This window comes from Sipha flava, unplaced genomic scaffold, assembly GCF_003268045.1.
Source record: "Sipha flava isolate LNK unplaced genomic scaffold, YSA_version1 222_pilon_pilon, whole genome shotgun sequence".
NCBI classification, from domain to species: domain Eukaryota; kingdom Metazoa; phylum Arthropoda; class Insecta; order Hemiptera; family Aphididae; genus Sipha; species Sipha flava.
This window is the reverse complement of record NW_020272853.1, coordinates 1,337,850-1,356,231: the sequence shown is the minus strand read 5'-3', so window position 1 is coordinate 1,356,231 and position 18,382 is coordinate 1,337,850. Positions and strand designations below refer to the sequence as shown.

Below are 18,382 nucleotides of genomic sequence, written 5' to 3'. Positions count from 1 at the left end.
GGTTGAATATTAAATAGTATAATAATCTTCAACATACAAAGTTTATAGATAATATAATATAAGCCATACTATAGTGTATTAACAGTAATTTGTTGGTATTGAGTTAAACTATAATTATAATTAGAGAACGGATAAAATAAAAATTTTAGACCCCCCCCCCATAAAAAATTCCTGGGTACGCTCCTGGTGCGCAATGACTATAACTGAGCAAATAAATAAAACGTGTAGGAAAAAAAAATTGTTATATTTTTTTTTTAAAGACACAAACAATTTTTTAAATTTAAAGACGAGGACAACTAAAGTGAAATATTGTCGTTGATATATATGAAGCTAATTCTGTAGTAACATCAAAAAGATTATTGTTTTCAACTGTTTGAAATAATGCAGTATTTCTATTAAAAGGTATTAATTACAAATACAAAATAATTCAAGTTTCAAAAATAAGATAGTGAATTACATAGAAATAAAAAATAAAAAAATGTATCGAGACAAAAAATGTCATGTACTTTTAAACTTTAAAATGGAATTATTTAGAAGGTTCTTGACCTAAGTTTAAACCTGCTGGTCCCAAAAGGTTACCCGCAGGTCCTGGTAGGCCCAGTTGTTCTTGATATGACTTGAGAATATTTTGAAAAGCATTTACATCAATGTCCACCGGTTCAAAATCTTCTACATCTGAGAAATTATCTTCTTCACTCTCATCAAACTGGACATTTGAATTTATTCGAACAGTTTTCTACAAAAAGAAAAATTAAAATTAAAAAAAAGGCATAGAAGTAATAATATTGGTTACATACTTTTGGTTTATTTTTGCTATTAGTTTCTTTTTTAACAAAACTACTTCCTAAAGATGTAGATGCCAATTCCTTATCCATTTGATTCATGTATTTAGAAATACTAGAACCGCGATCTTCTAGAAATAAATCATCAAAAAATAATTTAACTATAGTTTTTTTATGTAATATTAATATAATAAATAAATACTAATATAAATTAAAATTCCATAATCTAAAAATAATAGAAATTAAAAGAAAATGTAGTATCTTAGGTCAGTATTACTAACACTAGTTTGACATCAGTCAATCAATACGAATATCACACCATACCAGTAAATAAAAATTTAATTATATCAAATGAAAATTGTTGATAGTCAACTGATGACAAATTAAAGTAATACTGGCTTTATATTGTTTAAAATAATGAAAACAAGTACAACAATGTTGTTTTTGCTTGAGTATTAAATTGAAAATCGATTATATTTATGGAGAAACATTTCATAAAAAAAAAAAAAATATCAAATAATTACCAGACAAAATATCATCACAATCACTACCATAAGAGTCCATGTCAGAGCTGTTTGATTCATTCCAATCATCTTCGGGTATTTTAAAATCTAAAAATAATATAGTTAAAAAAACAGTAATAACTCTTATAACTAGTAAATTAATTAATTTAAATTGTACCTAAAATACTTCTAAGTGCAGCTTCATATTTTTCAGGTTCAAAATTGATATTATTTTTTTCGATACTTTTACTTTTTTTTTTCTTATATCTAGTGGAGACTGCATCTTTATCGTCATTTGTTGGACACATAACTTCCGGTCCGCAAACTAACAACTCAGATAGCTTTTCGTTTAGTGGTTTAGCTGCATTTTCATCGCCATCATCATCATCATCATCATCATCATCATCATCACTAAAAATCATTAACTAATAGATAATAAATTGAACACTGGTAAAGTTTAAATACACATCAATATTTTGTTACAAATTTGAAGTATAGTAAATTGAAAATCACATTGCTTTAATGAAGCTGGAATCAATTTAATAATACATGGTATATTTTAAAGAAGAATAATGTTTTGTTAGACAAAAATTATGATTTGCAGAGCTCGTAAGTTCATGCATTTGCATATCAATCTTGCAAAGTTGTATTTAATGCTAGATGACATAGAAATCCATTTCAAGGTACTACGGTTAAATATGTGAAATCTTATTTTGCATGTTTTTGCATATTTCTATTTTATCAAGCATATTATACAACATTCTATTAGAATCTATCAAAAATTTAAATGGAAAATTATATAAAATTAAAAATAGAAATTGTATTATCAATTTTTTCTTATCTTCTTGATACTCATACATCTAATGAATAAATTTGTTTCAAAAGTTTCAGATTTAAAATTAATTACTGACAAAGATGTACATTATACACAGTTCATGAAGGCTCAAGAATATTATTAAATAGTATTTAAAATCAATTTTTTTTTTTTTTAATTGTGACTAAAAAATTAAATATAGGTACAAAAAAACAAATGGATAATTCATGTTTATTCAAAAACTGTTTATGATTTTTTTAAGTAAGCGTTTTTAAGTGCATAATTTTAAATATTTAGTGCATATAAATGCATATTTTTTAAACTTTTTAAGGCATATTTCAAAGCATATTTTGCCAATTTTAAGTGCATATTTGTATGCTTATTTAGGCATTTTTTAAGGCATGAACTTACGAACCATGATCATTTGTAAGTCAATAAAAATCCTGGATCATTGATAATACATATATAAATAATAACTATTATTTTTATTTAAATGTATTTTATATACCTTAGATGATTTTTAGAAAATTCTGCTCCATTAATGTCAGACGCTTGATTCAAAAAGCTTCTTATTTTGTCAGTAAATGTTGAAGCTAAATTAGACGCTGAAGTTTGTTCAGAATTTTTTAATCCAAACTTTTGTTCAAGAATACGATCTAAATCAGACGGTGTCACATTTAACCATTTTTCATCATCGGCTGGTTCCAGAACAGTGGTGTCAGATTTCAATTGTGCTATTTCATCTTTAGTAATACCATCTAAAATTATTTTAATTCTCTGACTAATTGAAGGTGATGATAAATATTCATCTACATTTGAAAGATAATATTGCTTAGCTTGATCTTCTAATAATTTATATCCATTTGAACCTTCATATAAATTCTGTAATAGAGAATACAAATATAAATATAACTATATTGATTAAAATACAATATTTATTAATTCAATAAAAAACTATTAACATTATAAGAATTAGGTATATATACAAGATATAAATATTATCTAATCTAGTTGCTGTTAACCCGTGATTGGTTACCCTATGATCAAAATAGCTGCACTTTTTTTTCATCTTTCATAAATCATTTATATTTTATTTTTATTTTATATTTTACACATTACTACTCATATAAGTCAATAATATACAAATGATAACATTTTTAAAAGGTTTACTGAGTATCAATGACTGAAATATAAAATGTAAATGTTTTATTAAAGACAAAGAAAATACTATAATTTGGACCATAGCATGACAAACGCTGGATTAAATACAATTAATAAAAATTATTTAATAAGACAAAATTACATATAGGGTGTTTCAAAAAGAACGCAGAATTTAAATCTGCTATAAATTAAATTTATTTCTTTAAAAAAAAACATAAATATATCATTTCCTTCAGGAGGAGTTAAGGTTTAACAGTGAAAAACAATATTGGGCATATGACCCTTCCATCTAACCCTACAGACCATACAGTCGGCGCTCTTCCTCTTGAAGTATAACAAAATGTGCCTGTTATACTTCAAGAGAAACAAACAACAAACCAAAGCTACCCACTTCTTACTTGACGCCATGTGATTTTTTTCTTATAAGGATACACTAAGTCACAAGTTTACCAGAACAAAGTTTGAAATGTCTTGGAATTTAAGCAAGAAATTCGTCATGTACGCAACGTACTTAATGGAGCAATGTGTTATTCAGTGATGGTAAATTTTATTTATATTTGTCATGTTTTTTTAAAAGAAATACATGAATTTATAGCAGATTTAAATCCTGCGTTATTTTTGAAACACCAAATACAAATTAAAAATAATAGTCAAATGATGTTTGCTCTTTTTTCTATCTTAAAATCTAGAATAACTGATGATTCAGATAATTCACAACTAATAAAAATTAATTTGGAAAAAAATATCTTTTATTCAATATTTACAAATTAACTACAATTACTTGTTATATATTTTACATACCTTAAAATATCCTTTATCAGTTAATGAAGATTTGTACTGATGCCAACGCTTATCATAAGTTAAGTCTATAGGTGTATTATTGACAGCTGACTTTGCCTGACTGACTAATATTTCAAAACCGCAAGCCTAAACAAAAAGCTTTCTTAGAAGGTACATAAGGTACATAAGTAGTCAAGAAAAACCACTTGAACTATATTTATGAGTATATATAAGTTAGATATACTGTATTAAATAAAAAATAAAATGTTTAATTTACTATTTTAATCCCTATAATCTGTGCTTGATACTGAGGATCAGACGATTCAACTAAATTCCAACCAGTCTTCCTTTCAGGAATGAATTTCTGTTGAACAAGCATTGCATACAAACATTTAGTCATGGTCACCATACGCATTACTCTTTCTTTAAGAGGAAAATTTCTAAAAATAAAATAGTAAGAAATGTTCAAATGTTTATAATGATGTTTTGAGATAAAACTAATTACTTCATCACACGGCAAGCTCTAACATCCAATGGATCTCTGTGACAAAATGCTAAGACAGCAGGTGCTATTAAACTAGGTTGATGTTTTAAAAGGTAAGCTATATCTACAGGTATATAAGCATGGCAGCGGTGAAGATTTTCTTTGATTTTTTCTGGGTACCTGAAAAACAATAACATTATTCTCGGTATAAATTATTAGATTTATATTTTATTTACCCATGCAAACGAGATGATATGGCATCATTAACTTCTTCGGTAGCTATTGTGGCAGTAGGATATTTGATGATCTGTTCTAATGCTTGTGAAATGGTAATTGACTTTTTGCTATTTATACTGGTCAATGGAATAATATGTATATCACCATCATTAATATAAACCTTTAAAGACAATTAATTAAAATATTTTTTATAAATATTTAATTTTAACCGTATAGCTACCCGTTGATGACAATTAACGGGATCAGCCCAATTAGGTAAACATTCAGCTGCTTCAATCAGTAGAAATTCACCATCAGAATCTATAACACTGTAATAGAACCGTGACAAACATACATACATATAAAAACCTAAGAATGAATAAAAATATACCGAATGATGAGTTCTTGATATTCTTTTGAGATCTCTTTCAACAGGTAAACGATGAACCACTCATCTTCTATGTTATCTCCAAAATGTGTAACTCCGTACAGATGAGTTGGTAATATTTCTGGAATGAAGAAAACACAAATATAATATAAAATGTACAGATGCACATAAATATAGTTCCAACAATCTGAATCGTAATGAATAAGCTGACAGCTCACAATGATATTAAGACAATATTGGTATATTACCGTTGGAGGTATCAGAGAATGACTGTCGGAGCTCGACCGAAGGACAAAATCTCGGGATCAAATTGAATTGGTCTTTGTGCCATATGTATCCGTTGGACAACCGGTCGACGAGCTCCAATACTTTGGTGTTCAATTGGTTGATGTTCTTTACCAATTCTTCAGCGTCTTCATTGCCGTCGCCTGGTCGGACGAACAAGAAATACTCGACAAAGTCGTCATCCCTGACCGTTTCTAGTACGCTGTCCATTGGGCGGGTTCAACGGGAACGAAGGAAAACAGACGTTAAATCCAATCCACTCAATTATTTTTTATAACCGATTTCAAACGATGAACCGATGCTATCAAATCGTGCGCAAACAAAAATACACGCTCCCATACACCCGCACAAAAACACACACACGTGCGTCAAAGCAATGATAACAGCGCGAAAATATGATATCAGTAGCAGAGAAATCTTTCTTTTTCCACGGCCAAACGACGTGCAAATGTGATCATATCGATTATACGTTTATATCAAACGTCTCTTGTCGACCGATCGCCAGAAAGTGTCTTTTGATAATTATTTCAAGTACCTATGGCGTGTTGATATGATGATGATCGTAGGTCAAATCAATATTTTCGGTCGTTTAGTGCGCTCTTACGAGGAGAGGGCAAGTTCTCACGTCGATGTACTTTTGTCTGGTAACGTTTTGTAAATTTTCTTGTCGACCGCAATCGATTCGATTATTAGTTGTCCATCGTCTCGGTCGATTAACAATCGATTGCGAACCAAATGAGACCTGGTAGAAGCGTTGATAAAAATTATTAAAATGATACTACAATAATATCCTCGGTCGACTCGATTACGGGAATACTATGCAAGTGTGTCGTCGGATCGCAGCAGAGTGCTGTTGATATTTCGTCTATGTTTTTTGATCGCCATCAGCCTTTCGCGTCTGTCGTCATAAAATGGTAGTTCATAAGGTGCCTACAAATCACATGAACGATGATCAACAAATTCAACAAATGGTGACTCAACAGCCCACCAGTTTTCACAGGTCTTCCAAGCCCATGCCGCTTGTCCGACAAGCACCAGTTTTCGACTTGGAAGTCATAACCAGCGATAGTTTTGTCCCATGGGTATGTGTGTGACGAGTCTGTCAGTCTTACAATGTTTAATTCACATTATATTTGTGTTTCATATTTATATTTGTATATAATATGTATTCTATGTACAGAAAAAATACTTTTAACATGCGTCAAGTGACCCTCGCTAATATTATTGATGTAGCCAATGGTAACGACAAAGCAACTACGAAAGCGGCCAAGATGCGTGCCAAAAACTTGGTAAATGCTGCCAAATCTTTGGATTTGCTGCGACAGAATTTACAAAATTCCATTAATAAAGATATTGATAATGTTATTAAAAAGTATTTAACGGTATGAGCTATGACTATTATAATTATTGATGTGAATTATCATTCACCAATATAAATGTAATCATTTTACAGACATATTTCGGTTTGGCCATTGACAATGTTAAAACCAATTTGGGTTCAAATTGTGTGACCGAAGATCATGTACGAGAAGTATGTAGGACAATGTTAGATGAAGCCAAATTAATGTATTCAAATCCACCATTGTCTGGTAGCAACTCACCGTTCAATACTGCACAAACTACAGATACACTTATTGAATCACGATTTGCAAAACAACATTCCAAAGTAATTTTATAATTTGCACTTGGCATTTTCATTACTGATTAGATAATATTAATTTTTAATGATTAATATCATTGCAGAACAGATCTCTACTCAAACGCAAAGAACCACCTGCTTCAGAAGCAGAAAACAACCTTTCTCCTTCAGTTGAACAAACATCTCAGCCACCGTTGGTAAAATTTCAAAGATTTCAATCTGCTTGGGACCCAACAAAAATCCACTCTCAAACATTATTTGTATTGGCCACCAGGGCCAACAAGGTACTTTTTTAATTTGTTTTTTTTTTTTTACAAGTATTATTTTTAATTTAAGACATTTTAATAATTATTGATTTGACAGAGAGGAGGTCGTATGTGCAATAAACATCCAGAACTGTTTCAATATACCATTGACTTGGAAGATCGAGAATGGCTGATGAAGCAGAAAATGTTTGTCTTGCCATCACCTTCAACTGCTAATTCCACTTCTATATTGTTATTGGATGATGTGCAATTAATATTGAGTAGTGTGAATTACAAGTAATACAATATTTTATTTAGTTATTTGTTTATTTTTAAATCAAATTTCAGTCAAAATAAAAATAATTGAAATAGTCAAGAAATTTTTCGTTTTTGTATTTACAATAATTTAATTATTTGTTATATAAACTTATACTAAAAAAATAGCTAATTAATGACAAGTTTGTTAAAAAGAAACAGTCTCTATAGAGCTTGATCAATTAATGAATTTCTACAAATTAAAGTATTTAATATTTATATAACTTATTAATTTTACACGTTACATATATATTTTTATTATTTTATTTTAAAAAAATTGTGCTAAAATTTATTCATTTATTTAAAATTTTAATAATAATTATAATTTTTAGAAATAGTCCTCACGAGCTTAAAGGATTTGAATTACCTGAATTTATATTGAACAAAGTACGATCTACAATGATTCTTAATAAACCTCCTGATATGCAATCTCCTCAACAAATAATTATTACAGAAAATGGTGAAATCGAAGAACAAGCAGTATGAAAAATCTATGGTTATAGTTATTGTAATTTTTTGTTTGATATAAAATTATGTTTTAGGCGTGCAGTATTACTTTAAATGAAAATACAAATTCTTCTATCTCTCAATCAGCTGCTCATTCAGAATCAAGTAGTATAATAATTTCAGGTATTATTAATATGAGTAATTTACAAAAGTTAATAAGTTAGTATATAAATAAAATCTGATTATTAAAAATTAAAATTACATTTTTCTTATGTCTGTTACTATAGCAATTATATAGTTTACTTATATTACCTATAAATACTAAAATATATTTTACAAATTTGTAGATCAACTTAACGTTTGTCAACTTTTTCATATAAAGATAGTACATTTATTTTGTATAGATATTCTAAAGTGTTATGCATTAGTTAAATTCTCATATTACATTATACTGGAAGTTAGAGCAAATTAATTAGGGGAGAACGCAAGAAAACATTTCGAGGGGGGGAGGTTTAAAAATATGTAAAATGTCAATAAATAGCATGCTTTATTTCTGATTATATATATATATATTATTAGCATGTTTCATGGGAAACTTTTAAATAATTATTAAATTTGTAGGTGAGGTCATTTTTTTCTGACATTTTAAGGGGGATTGACTCTCTAAAACTCTTTGCGTTCTTGTCTGAAGTTAACCATAGTTTAATAATGCTACTGAGTTGTTTATATCCAAATATATCTGATTATGAAAACTTGATTACTGATTAAATAAAATTATATTCATGCATCTAGTTAAAGTTAAATTAATTCAATCTATGATATGATTGATGATCAGATAAATTATATAATAAAAATACGAAAATTGTTTTTTTAGTCTTTTCCTTATAATCATTATTCAATTTTCGTAAATGCTAAAATGTAGTTATTTGGTTTTGATTCTACATTTGTATTCTTAAGGATGAAAATGAACTATGTTACATTTGTCAAGAGCAATTATAACGTTTGTGTAGTTTTTTTCTCTATCCCACTATTGCTTTTTCTTTCAAAAGAGAGAATGAATTAATAATTTATGAAAATTGAAAATTGAATTATTTTCAAATAAGTAATTTTATATTTGTATTTAGGGACATCTACAACACTCGCTGAAGCGTTGAATATGCTCGAGTATGGTGAAAGATTACCACAGCACAATGAGATTCCACATTCATCACCTAACAATAATTCAGGATTAGCAACCTCACATTCCACTCTGACTGCGCTTTTAGCTGCTGAAAACAATTTCATGCCCAATAGCAGTCAAGCTAATAATACACAATTTGGAATGTAGTACTTCTTACAGAATTTTTTTAAGTTTGTATTTTGCATTCTAATCTTTAATCTAGTCATGTGTGTGTTCAACTATTATTTTCTTACCAACAATTATAGTTATTTAATTTGACTCTATTCAACTTTAAATATTTAAAAGAAATATTATGTGTAACTTGTAAAATAATGTAATGATTTTGTTTCTTAATGTTTAGATGTTTTATCATAATTATTACTTTAATTTATGGAAAATAGTATTTTATTTATTAATTTATATATTATCAGGTATAAAATCCTATTTAGTTATTAATTAAACATAGTAGTTATTAGTAAATAAATACCATGTAAATGAATACTATTACAAACTGAGTATTGAATACTTGTTAATAAATATTTGTCTAGTCATTTTCATTGTGTAGTTTTGTTTGGGGGATTTTAATAAATTTTAATATATCATTTTTCATTTTTAAGCATGCCTTAAATGACATATAAAAATAGACAGAATTCTTCTGTTAATCATATCTAAGAAATTTTTTATGTGCAACTCTAAACCATCAATTTATTTATCATTTTACATTTAAAAGTTTAAATATTTCAAATTTATAACAGACTACTACAGTAGCTATAATAATTAGTGAAAAAAAGTAGTGACAATACATTTTGCTTACCTGCACCAGCACAATAACTGGAAATTACTGGATCAAAGCAATAATTCTATTTAGTCGACAGGTCATATACTAATATGTTTGGAGAGTAATTTGAAAACAATGTTAATTGTAGTTTTGTGGAAGTATGTTTATTTTACAATTCGACTGTGAAAATATATTGAATCTTACTTAACCATCAAACTTGATGGTTTATCATACGATGATAATTACAATGTGAACATACAAATAAACATTTGATTTTTCTTTAAAACATATTATACATATAAATGATAATATAGCTGGAAAATACTCTTTCAATTTACAACAATACCAAGTGATGACGAACAACCAATACAATTTTTGAGTGGACAGTGGCGCAACAAGGGAGGGTTGATAGTTATGACCCCATCAACTCAAAATATGTAGTTAACTCAATCTTATCACATCCTCATCACCGATCATCTATCAAATTTAAATTGTTTTCAAATGTATAATGTGAATATTACGTTTACCTAAACCTACTTAATCCAAATATCTATACAAAAAATTTCACTTAAAGATTTTAAAAACAGCAAAATCACCACCAGCAATGTTTGTGAAAACAATCAAAGTATTTTGGTATTTGAAGTTATACGTATGAAAATAATGAACAAAACCAATATGGGTTTATTATTACAGTGAAATATTATCGATTAGTTTTTTACGTCGAATATGGCTTTGGTTTGAGGTTTTCTTGTTTTTACATTTTTCGAATAGCAAAACACGAGATAATTTATTTTATAACTACACGACCTGGTGAAATGTTCGCTTATTCTTTTTCCTTCGACGATTTCTTTATAAACGGAAAACTGTACCTACTGAGTAAATCGTATCATACAGCCGTTCTGTGTTATCTGTGTCCGATCCATTGACAAGGGTTACCGTACGATTGTGGGTAATCATTTTCGGTGAAGAACGAAAATTTTAAATGTGGAATCGTGTACATATACATATATATGACATTTGTGGAATCATTTATGTTTATAAATGGTTATGCAGATCTATACGATTCTGCAAATTTTGCGGAATCGTAATTTAGCCATCGATTTTACTGGCTGAAAAAAGAAGTATATACGGAGATACATACGTCGTTGTCAAAAAATATATATAACGGTTCTACTCGTATACGCGTAAAAGCATAGGTGCCCGCTTTGGGCGTAGCTTGGTATTATTATCTGTGGGGGCTATATTAAAGGACTAGAAAAATGTATTCCAAAAACTCCATGTCTTTAGTTTGAATTAAAGCGAAAGAGAACATTTCCTAGAAAAAACAATTTATAGGTGTCTCATTCTTTAACTGATATTTTATTTTACAATTCATAAAAAAAAAAAAAAATAATTTTGAGTTATTAAATTAAACTTATTTTTTTTTTTAAATAATTAATAAAATATCTTCTTTCAACAGTTAATTGTATTTTGTCCAATTTTTCAAAACACTACCAACTAAGCGACAAAACATTGTCACTGGGCGACATTTGTGTCGCCTAGTTAACACGTTTAAAAAATGCACTGAATAAACACACAAACATTTGTGACAACTGACAATTTTTGGTGCGAGGCAAAATTGTAATAGGTACAAATAGTTTTAAGGAAAAACTAATATAAAAAATTTCAAAGCATCAATGTTTTTTTCGATATATCGAAGACTAATCATCGATGTATTGAACATAAACCTCGATGTTTTAAAAACATCTGTTTTTTGCTCACCTCTAGTTCTTACGTTTAGTTTAATTTGAGTTGGCCCTGTTTCCAAATTCCCTAAGTCTAGCAGAAATGAGTCATTTAATGTAATTTCAGAATGCTCGGGTTGAATATTATTAAGATCATCAGGTATTGACGAATTATTAATTTTAATTTTACTATTTATTGGACTTGGATCATCCACTGCAGTCTTTGTTGTCCCTATTTAGTGGCAATGTTTTATTGTCAGGCTTTTTCTTTGTATTAAATATACATAACATTTTTTCTTAAAAAAATAAAGAAAACAAAAAAAAAAAAGGAACAAAGATATTAAAATTAATTAAAAATGTATGAAATAATATGCTTTATAGTAAAATATAAGAGACGTGTGTGTGATTAGCAGTACACGAGCAAACAACAGACTTACTAATCATTAATTTCGAGAAAAATACTGATAAATAGTATGAGTGTGTTTCATATAATTTATTATCCATTATCGTTATATTATCATCAGACGACGCGACAATGCATGGCCCGATGATCGCACAAGGTAAAATCAAAAAATTAATACGACGTTGATCTATAAATAAACATGTTTGTGATAAAAATAAGTAGTTTTATGTAGGTTAGTGCAATAATTGTCAATACACAATAGACTGCTAATATTTTGTGCTTGATGAATTTTAGGAAAAATCATAAAAACATTTAGAACTAGAATTTATTAATTTTAGATAAAATGAGGGATTTACAGACATTTCTAAGGAGGCTATAGCCCCCACAGCCCCATGCATACTACGCCCATGGTGCCCGCAGAAATTTTTCTAGGAGGGGGCAATGTTGGGATTTAAGGAGAAATATTATAGTTTTACCATTTTAAAATAACAACCTTTTTATTATACATATGTAAATATTATTAAGTTATCAGTTATAAGTATGGGTGACACACGGATAAAGTTAATGTCATTGAAATCTCAAAAAGAAATCGTAATTGTCTCGCATCTTTTCCAAAAAAATTTCAGCATAACATTAATTTTTTTCTAATTAAGTCATTCACCGTAATCGTATAGACATCCATCATGCATAATTCATCGAGTATTTCATCGTCATGGCAGAGCGTAACTAGATTTTAACCCTCCACAACGTGCCGCTCAGCAGTAAAAATAGTTGCCGGGATGCTAAGGCGAAAATTTCCCAATTGCCGAAAATACTGATGAGTAAAATATTTGCGATTATTTCAGTATATCTAAAACATTTTTTGATTCCTGAATTTTCGCGCGATTGTGGTAATCAAACTAAATCATTGATTCAGCTGCAAAATTGTCTAGAGAAAAGAATGACTCAGTATTTCATAACTTTTTTTTTTTGTTACTGTCCCCTTGAGTAGCAATCATTTTTTAACACCCCTCCCCCCTATGTGAGAATTATATAATATAGGGTATCAGAAGAGTGATGGAAAGGGGGTTGATGATTTGGAAAATTTAAAAAAAAATTTTCTTATTATATAATAACTTTTTTTTTATTGTGTTTTATGTTTTATATATTTTTATTTATAGTACTAGTAATTTAATGAATTAAACATTTGAAACAACTTAATAATGATATAAATTTATATTTTATAATAATAAATACATTTTTTAGTTTATTTAAAAAATTATAGCTATAGTAGACGCGATTTTTGATTGTTTTTCTCAACTAAATGTTAATGTCTGATGAACTCATGACAACGACCTACCTATATAAGTGCTTTATTAGTGGCAATAGATATAATGTTTTAAGAGGAATATTTTTTTCTTTGAAAAAATCTTTGAATATATTTGAAATAAATTCACTTTTAGTATCAGCAATCAAGGTTCTTGCGAAAAGCATTTTTTGAATGATTTTTTTCCTTCTTTACAAACATAACGTACGCTGATAGTAAAGCCATATTACTCGACAATTTTCATTCGTCAATTTGAAGGGAAAATTTGGAAGATACTAAAAGCTCACATAATGAAATTTCAACGATCCAGCCATTTCGTCGGTTCGCCGTCACACAATATTGTTTAATATATGTGTAGATTATTTGTAACATTAATATATAAAAATATGATAAAAAAATTAATTAATTAATAATTAATTATCAACAAAACGTGCACATATAAAGTATATGAATAGTATGTGTATGTAAGTATGTATAAAAGTATGTGTACGAGTATATTGTATATGTGTGTATTGTTCATATATTATGAAAAAGCTAATTGTTTAAAACATTTTAGTAACAATATGAGATGAAAATATTTAAATTATGTTATCAAATTTATTGATGATATATGATAACGGGATTAATGATACATTTGTGTGTTGCGAGTTGCTTATATTGAATAATTATTGCAAGTTTCGGAGGTGTTTGGAAGGTGCATGTACTGCGTATTGTCTATACATAGAGGCCTATCCTTTTATATGTAAAATTTAAGGGAGAGTTGATCCAGAATCTACCAAATCATTCTACTAAAATCATGAAAAATTTTAATTTTTCTTTATTATAGGCCAACTATTAATGATTCTATGTACTGTGTAAAGTATCATGTCGTATAGTAATAATTAAATAAGAGTAAATACCAAAATATTCGTTATGGAACTTTTGTGATTACACTATGTGTGGCTGAACGGCGTAAAACCGTTTCTAAAATTTCTTTGACAGCTGGAAGCATTAACTCTTCGTCTATGGTATGGGATTTTCTTGATTTCGCGATCAATTTTGATATATTACAAGAAGCAATCAATCCATCATCGAATTGTTTTTATGAGCCTGCGAACAAATCTAAGACCAATTGTGCCTTCAGAAACTTGCCTCCTAATATTTGTGAAAAACGTCAAATCTTTATTCTGTTTATCAGTATAAACTTTTTGCGAATGCTCCTGCAAACGAGGTGATTTCATTGGGCAAATGTAAACTGGGCTGGCAATTATCTTTTTTGTAGTGAATTCGGCCACTAAAATTTTAGGTAATAAAGTACGTAGATTGTAAACTGGGCACGGAAATTTCAAGTAATAAAAAAGGTAGGTTGTAATCTCGGCCCGATAATATTTACAGGTGAAATAAAATGACGATGTATAAACCGCAAATGTACAGCTTTTTTAAAAACTTTTGGAATAAATAATGATATTACGGAGAAAAATGATGATCATCTGCATGAACCTATCAGGGACCAAGTACTACAACGACAATGTGTTACCACAGTGGCCAAACGCAAAGGAACTGAGGATATCTGCAATAGGCCAAACAAAATTTTTTGTAGTGCACCGTCGAAAAATTAATATTTTACAAAACGTTTTAAAAAACGCACGTATTTAACCTATTAGATATTATAATAACGAAAACCAATATAAAATGCTGAGGTCGAAATAAATAGTTTACTAAAGGGTTGGTTAAGAATTTAAGATAACACATTATAATAAAATATAATGTAAACACACAATCACCAAAATAATCAAGATAATAAATTGAAAAACAATCAAAGATAATTTATTGTGCATCAGTGGCGAACCCTGGGGGTGGACCCCGGGTCCGGACTCCCCCCTTGGCTAATGTCAGTATTTATTTTTTAAAAAGTTACTTTGAAATTTTCATCAAAACTTTTTTATAAGATTTTATATTTTGTTGATACACGTTGAATTCGATGTATAAATAAAATCAATAATTGTCAATAACCTACAATCATATTAGTTGCTGCCACATAGTGGCGCACACCTCATGGGTCAAGGGGGTCGATCGACCTCCCGAAAAAAATTGGGCGATTAAAAATATTTGCAATTTTATAGATTTTATTTCAATTTTGAATATGTAAAACTCGATTGGACCTAGGCTCATGCCTTAAGAGCTAAGTTCCACTAACTTAAGCTCCAAAATTACCTTCATTGGAGTTACTTTGATAATGTTTATGGATAATGGGTGGGTATATATAATATTATTATTAATGTTCGACCCATGTCGGTAAGAATGAGTGTGCGCTACTGCTGCCACAGTTTAAGATAAAATATATATACGTTTGTTGTATATTTAAAACCGTGGTTGTACACAGTTATTCTATGATTTTTATTTTGTTATCATAATTAACCCAATGAACCATCGATAATATACATACAATGAACGAATGAATGAAAAAGAAGTTTCTTTTAAACACCAAGCAATTAACCAATATAATATTTATTATTAGTGTTTCTTCATATTAACTATATGATTCAAAATATCAATATTCAATAATCATAAATGTACTCCATTTATTTTGTATAGATAATTGTGTTTATAATCTTCTGTATTTCTGCAAACGTTAAAAATATAATATTCAGTCATAAAGCGAAGTATAAACGACTATTTTCTGTATCGAAAGTTAGGTGTAGTTCTAATGAAAGGAATGATAATAATATTTTGGTTTCAAGTTCAACACAAATTTTAGTTAAAGACGATCAAAATGTTATTTTGAGTACAACGGTGCTTAAAAATCATATTTTATTTGATATAAATCTATATATTGATAAACAACTGACGAACACCGAAAAACAGAAGCATTAAATACAATTTGGACCCCAGCTGGGGTTACGTAAAAATTATGATTTTCCTATTACGCTTAATGGTAGTAAAAATTTTAAATTTAAAATCTCTTGGTAAGATAAATGGAGCTATTTATAGCTATTTATAGTACCTAATTTAGATGATGGCATTTATTGCAAATATTGTGTATTTATTTTGGTTGGGCAGCTTTGCACTCAACCATTAAAAATTGGAAACACGCAACTGAAAAGCTTAAATCACATGAGGCTAGTAGTTATCATACTAATTGTGTTTTAAGCTAGGGAATCAGTCTTGACTTCACTCAAATTGACCTTATTAATTTCCAATCAACACTTGATGGAAATCACATTTCTCAATTGAAGTCGTGGAAGATACTGAGAGAGCAGACGGACGAGAACAACAACCCAACAGATGACAACAACGAACCAAATATCTTGTATTGCGATGAGCCACCCCAAACTTTAGCTAAGGAAATAGCTAGGGGGAGGTTCGGTAACGCTACTAGCCATGACGGTAGTGGAACTTGACTTCACTTTTCCGCCGAACATCGTCTCGTCATACTTTGGTTAGTCGATATATTTATTATTTTGCTTACATTATTTATAACTTTATTATTTACATTGAAATAAAAGTATTTGTACGTTATAATGTTTTCCATTATAATTGCTAATAGTACATATTTAGAAGGTTAAAAATAAATGTATATTTATATGGAATACATTTTATGGAATTCACCAGTCCATTTTAGATCAGAAATAAGTTTTTTTGTGAGTACATTCATAATCACATTTAACAATTCGTAAGTCGTACCTAATTGTGCTAATAAATCGATCGTGCTCTGTTCGATGTTACGGAATGCTACTCAAATTTCTTTTGAAAAAGGCGATTCGTGTGCATCGTTAATATACCTTCGACGCTTTTTGATTTTCACGGATTGGAAAATTATTAAAACCATATATAATATGATAGCATTGATATTGTAACATGTATATGAACGTACACGGTGTAGCATATAAAAATGTTAAGTTCATTATAAAATCAATGGAAACGTACAAATGATTTGTCAAAGTAATACGAACGCGGGGGTGTAATAACAAGCAGCGACGGTTTTTGTTTTTACGCCGTGAATCACGTATACCAAAAGCACACATGGTTTTTTTTTCTATTTGTCCTACTCGGCAAACGGTGCGACATAACGTGGAAATCATTATCGTTATATTAAAATTATTATTATTATTATTATTAATATTGTTTTTTTCTACGCTGTTAGTTGTGAAAAGGCCACAAGTGACTTCCATTATGTTCTTTCCTATTTTTCTATTGTCCTTCCGAGAGGACATTCTTTTTCCATTCATACATATACAGCATTCTCTCTTCCTGTCTCGTTTTTCATATCTTATACGCACCCTTTTTTCGACATCCAGCTTCAAAATACTGCGGCATTACCTTCCTGTTATTGCTACACAACAATAATTTCTATTATAATATATTATATATATTATTATTATTTTTTATTTCTATTATATTAACTGCGGGTTGTCGTTCGTTTCTAAACATTTTTGTTTAATAGTATATAATATATAAATATATAGATTATAACCTTTCCAATTCCAGCCAAAGTTTATCATTTATTTTATAATTTATAACCTTAAGTTATCTTATTATCTTATCACGGTGTGATCTCTAAAATATGCTAACATTTTGTTTGTGCTTAAATCATGCATTTTTTCAACAGTTTATAATTAGAAATATGTATGTACTAAAAGCTAATATTTCCCAATAAATAGATTTTTTTAATCTTTCGAGAAGTAATTTGTATCTTAATTATCAAATTATGTATTTTCTAACCATATTATATAACCAAATAATTATTCATTTAAGTTTTCTAACATTTTCTATATTACTCAACATTTAAATATCTAAATTGCATATGTTTTAAATATAAAATTACGTAAAAAAAAAGAACATATCGATATTTTTCTCGATTTAACTTCAAAAGGGTATTGAATCTTTTGGGAATTTAGCCTTTATAGATTACATACTTTGAATATGTCCGGTTGTGTACCTATTACACATCTTTAGAGCATACTTTGGTAATTT

The 18,382-nt window shown here is 28.7% G+C and overlaps 2 protein-coding genes across 4 annotated transcripts; one reads left to right on the top strand and one right to left on the bottom strand.

Moving 5' to 3' along the window:
* Nucleotides 1–228: 228 nt before the first annotated feature.
* Nucleotides 229–5,745, bottom strand: LOC112683246 (protein ecdysoneless). Of its 3 annotated transcripts, none has more exons than XM_025554167.1 (12): nucleotides 5,377–5,745; nucleotides 5,132–5,249; nucleotides 4,982–5,069; nucleotides 4,761–4,921; nucleotides 4,546–4,704; nucleotides 4,318–4,480; nucleotides 4,062–4,187; nucleotides 2,608–2,981; nucleotides 1,464–1,678; nucleotides 1,307–1,393; nucleotides 798–913; nucleotides 229–736 (listed from the first exon to the last, which is right to left on the bottom strand). In XM_025554167.1, the coding sequence occupies exons 1-12, from the start codon at nucleotides 5,621–5,623 to the stop codon at nucleotides 527–529; spliced, it is 2,064 nt and encodes a 687-aa protein (XP_025409952.1). In that variant the 5' UTR covers nucleotides 5,624–5,745; the 3' UTR covers nucleotides 229–526. The 3 variants fall into 3 exon arrangements, with proteins under 3 accessions (XP_025409952.1, XP_025409950.1, XP_025409951.1); XM_025554165.1 differs by having other exon boundaries at nucleotides 1,464–1,696; nucleotides 5,377–5,623; XM_025554166.1 differs by having other exon boundaries at nucleotides 527–736; nucleotides 798–910; nucleotides 1,464–1,696; nucleotides 5,377–5,623.
* A 163-nt stretch (nucleotides 5,746–5,908) lies between these two features.
* Nucleotides 5,909–9,402, top strand: LOC112683247 (deoxynucleotidyltransferase terminal-interacting protein 1). The gene is made up of 8 exons (XM_025554168.1): nucleotides 5,909–6,495; nucleotides 6,595–6,795; nucleotides 6,867–7,079; nucleotides 7,157–7,336; nucleotides 7,416–7,594; nucleotides 7,945–8,092; nucleotides 8,155–8,242; nucleotides 9,184–9,402. Exons 1-8 carry the CDS (start codon nucleotides 6,325–6,327, stop codon nucleotides 9,384–9,386), a joined length of 1,383 nt encoding a protein of 460 aa, XP_025409953.1. The 5' UTR covers nucleotides 5,909–6,324; the 3' UTR covers nucleotides 9,387–9,402.
* The last annotated feature ends 8,980 nt before the right edge of the window (nucleotides 9,403–18,382 follow it).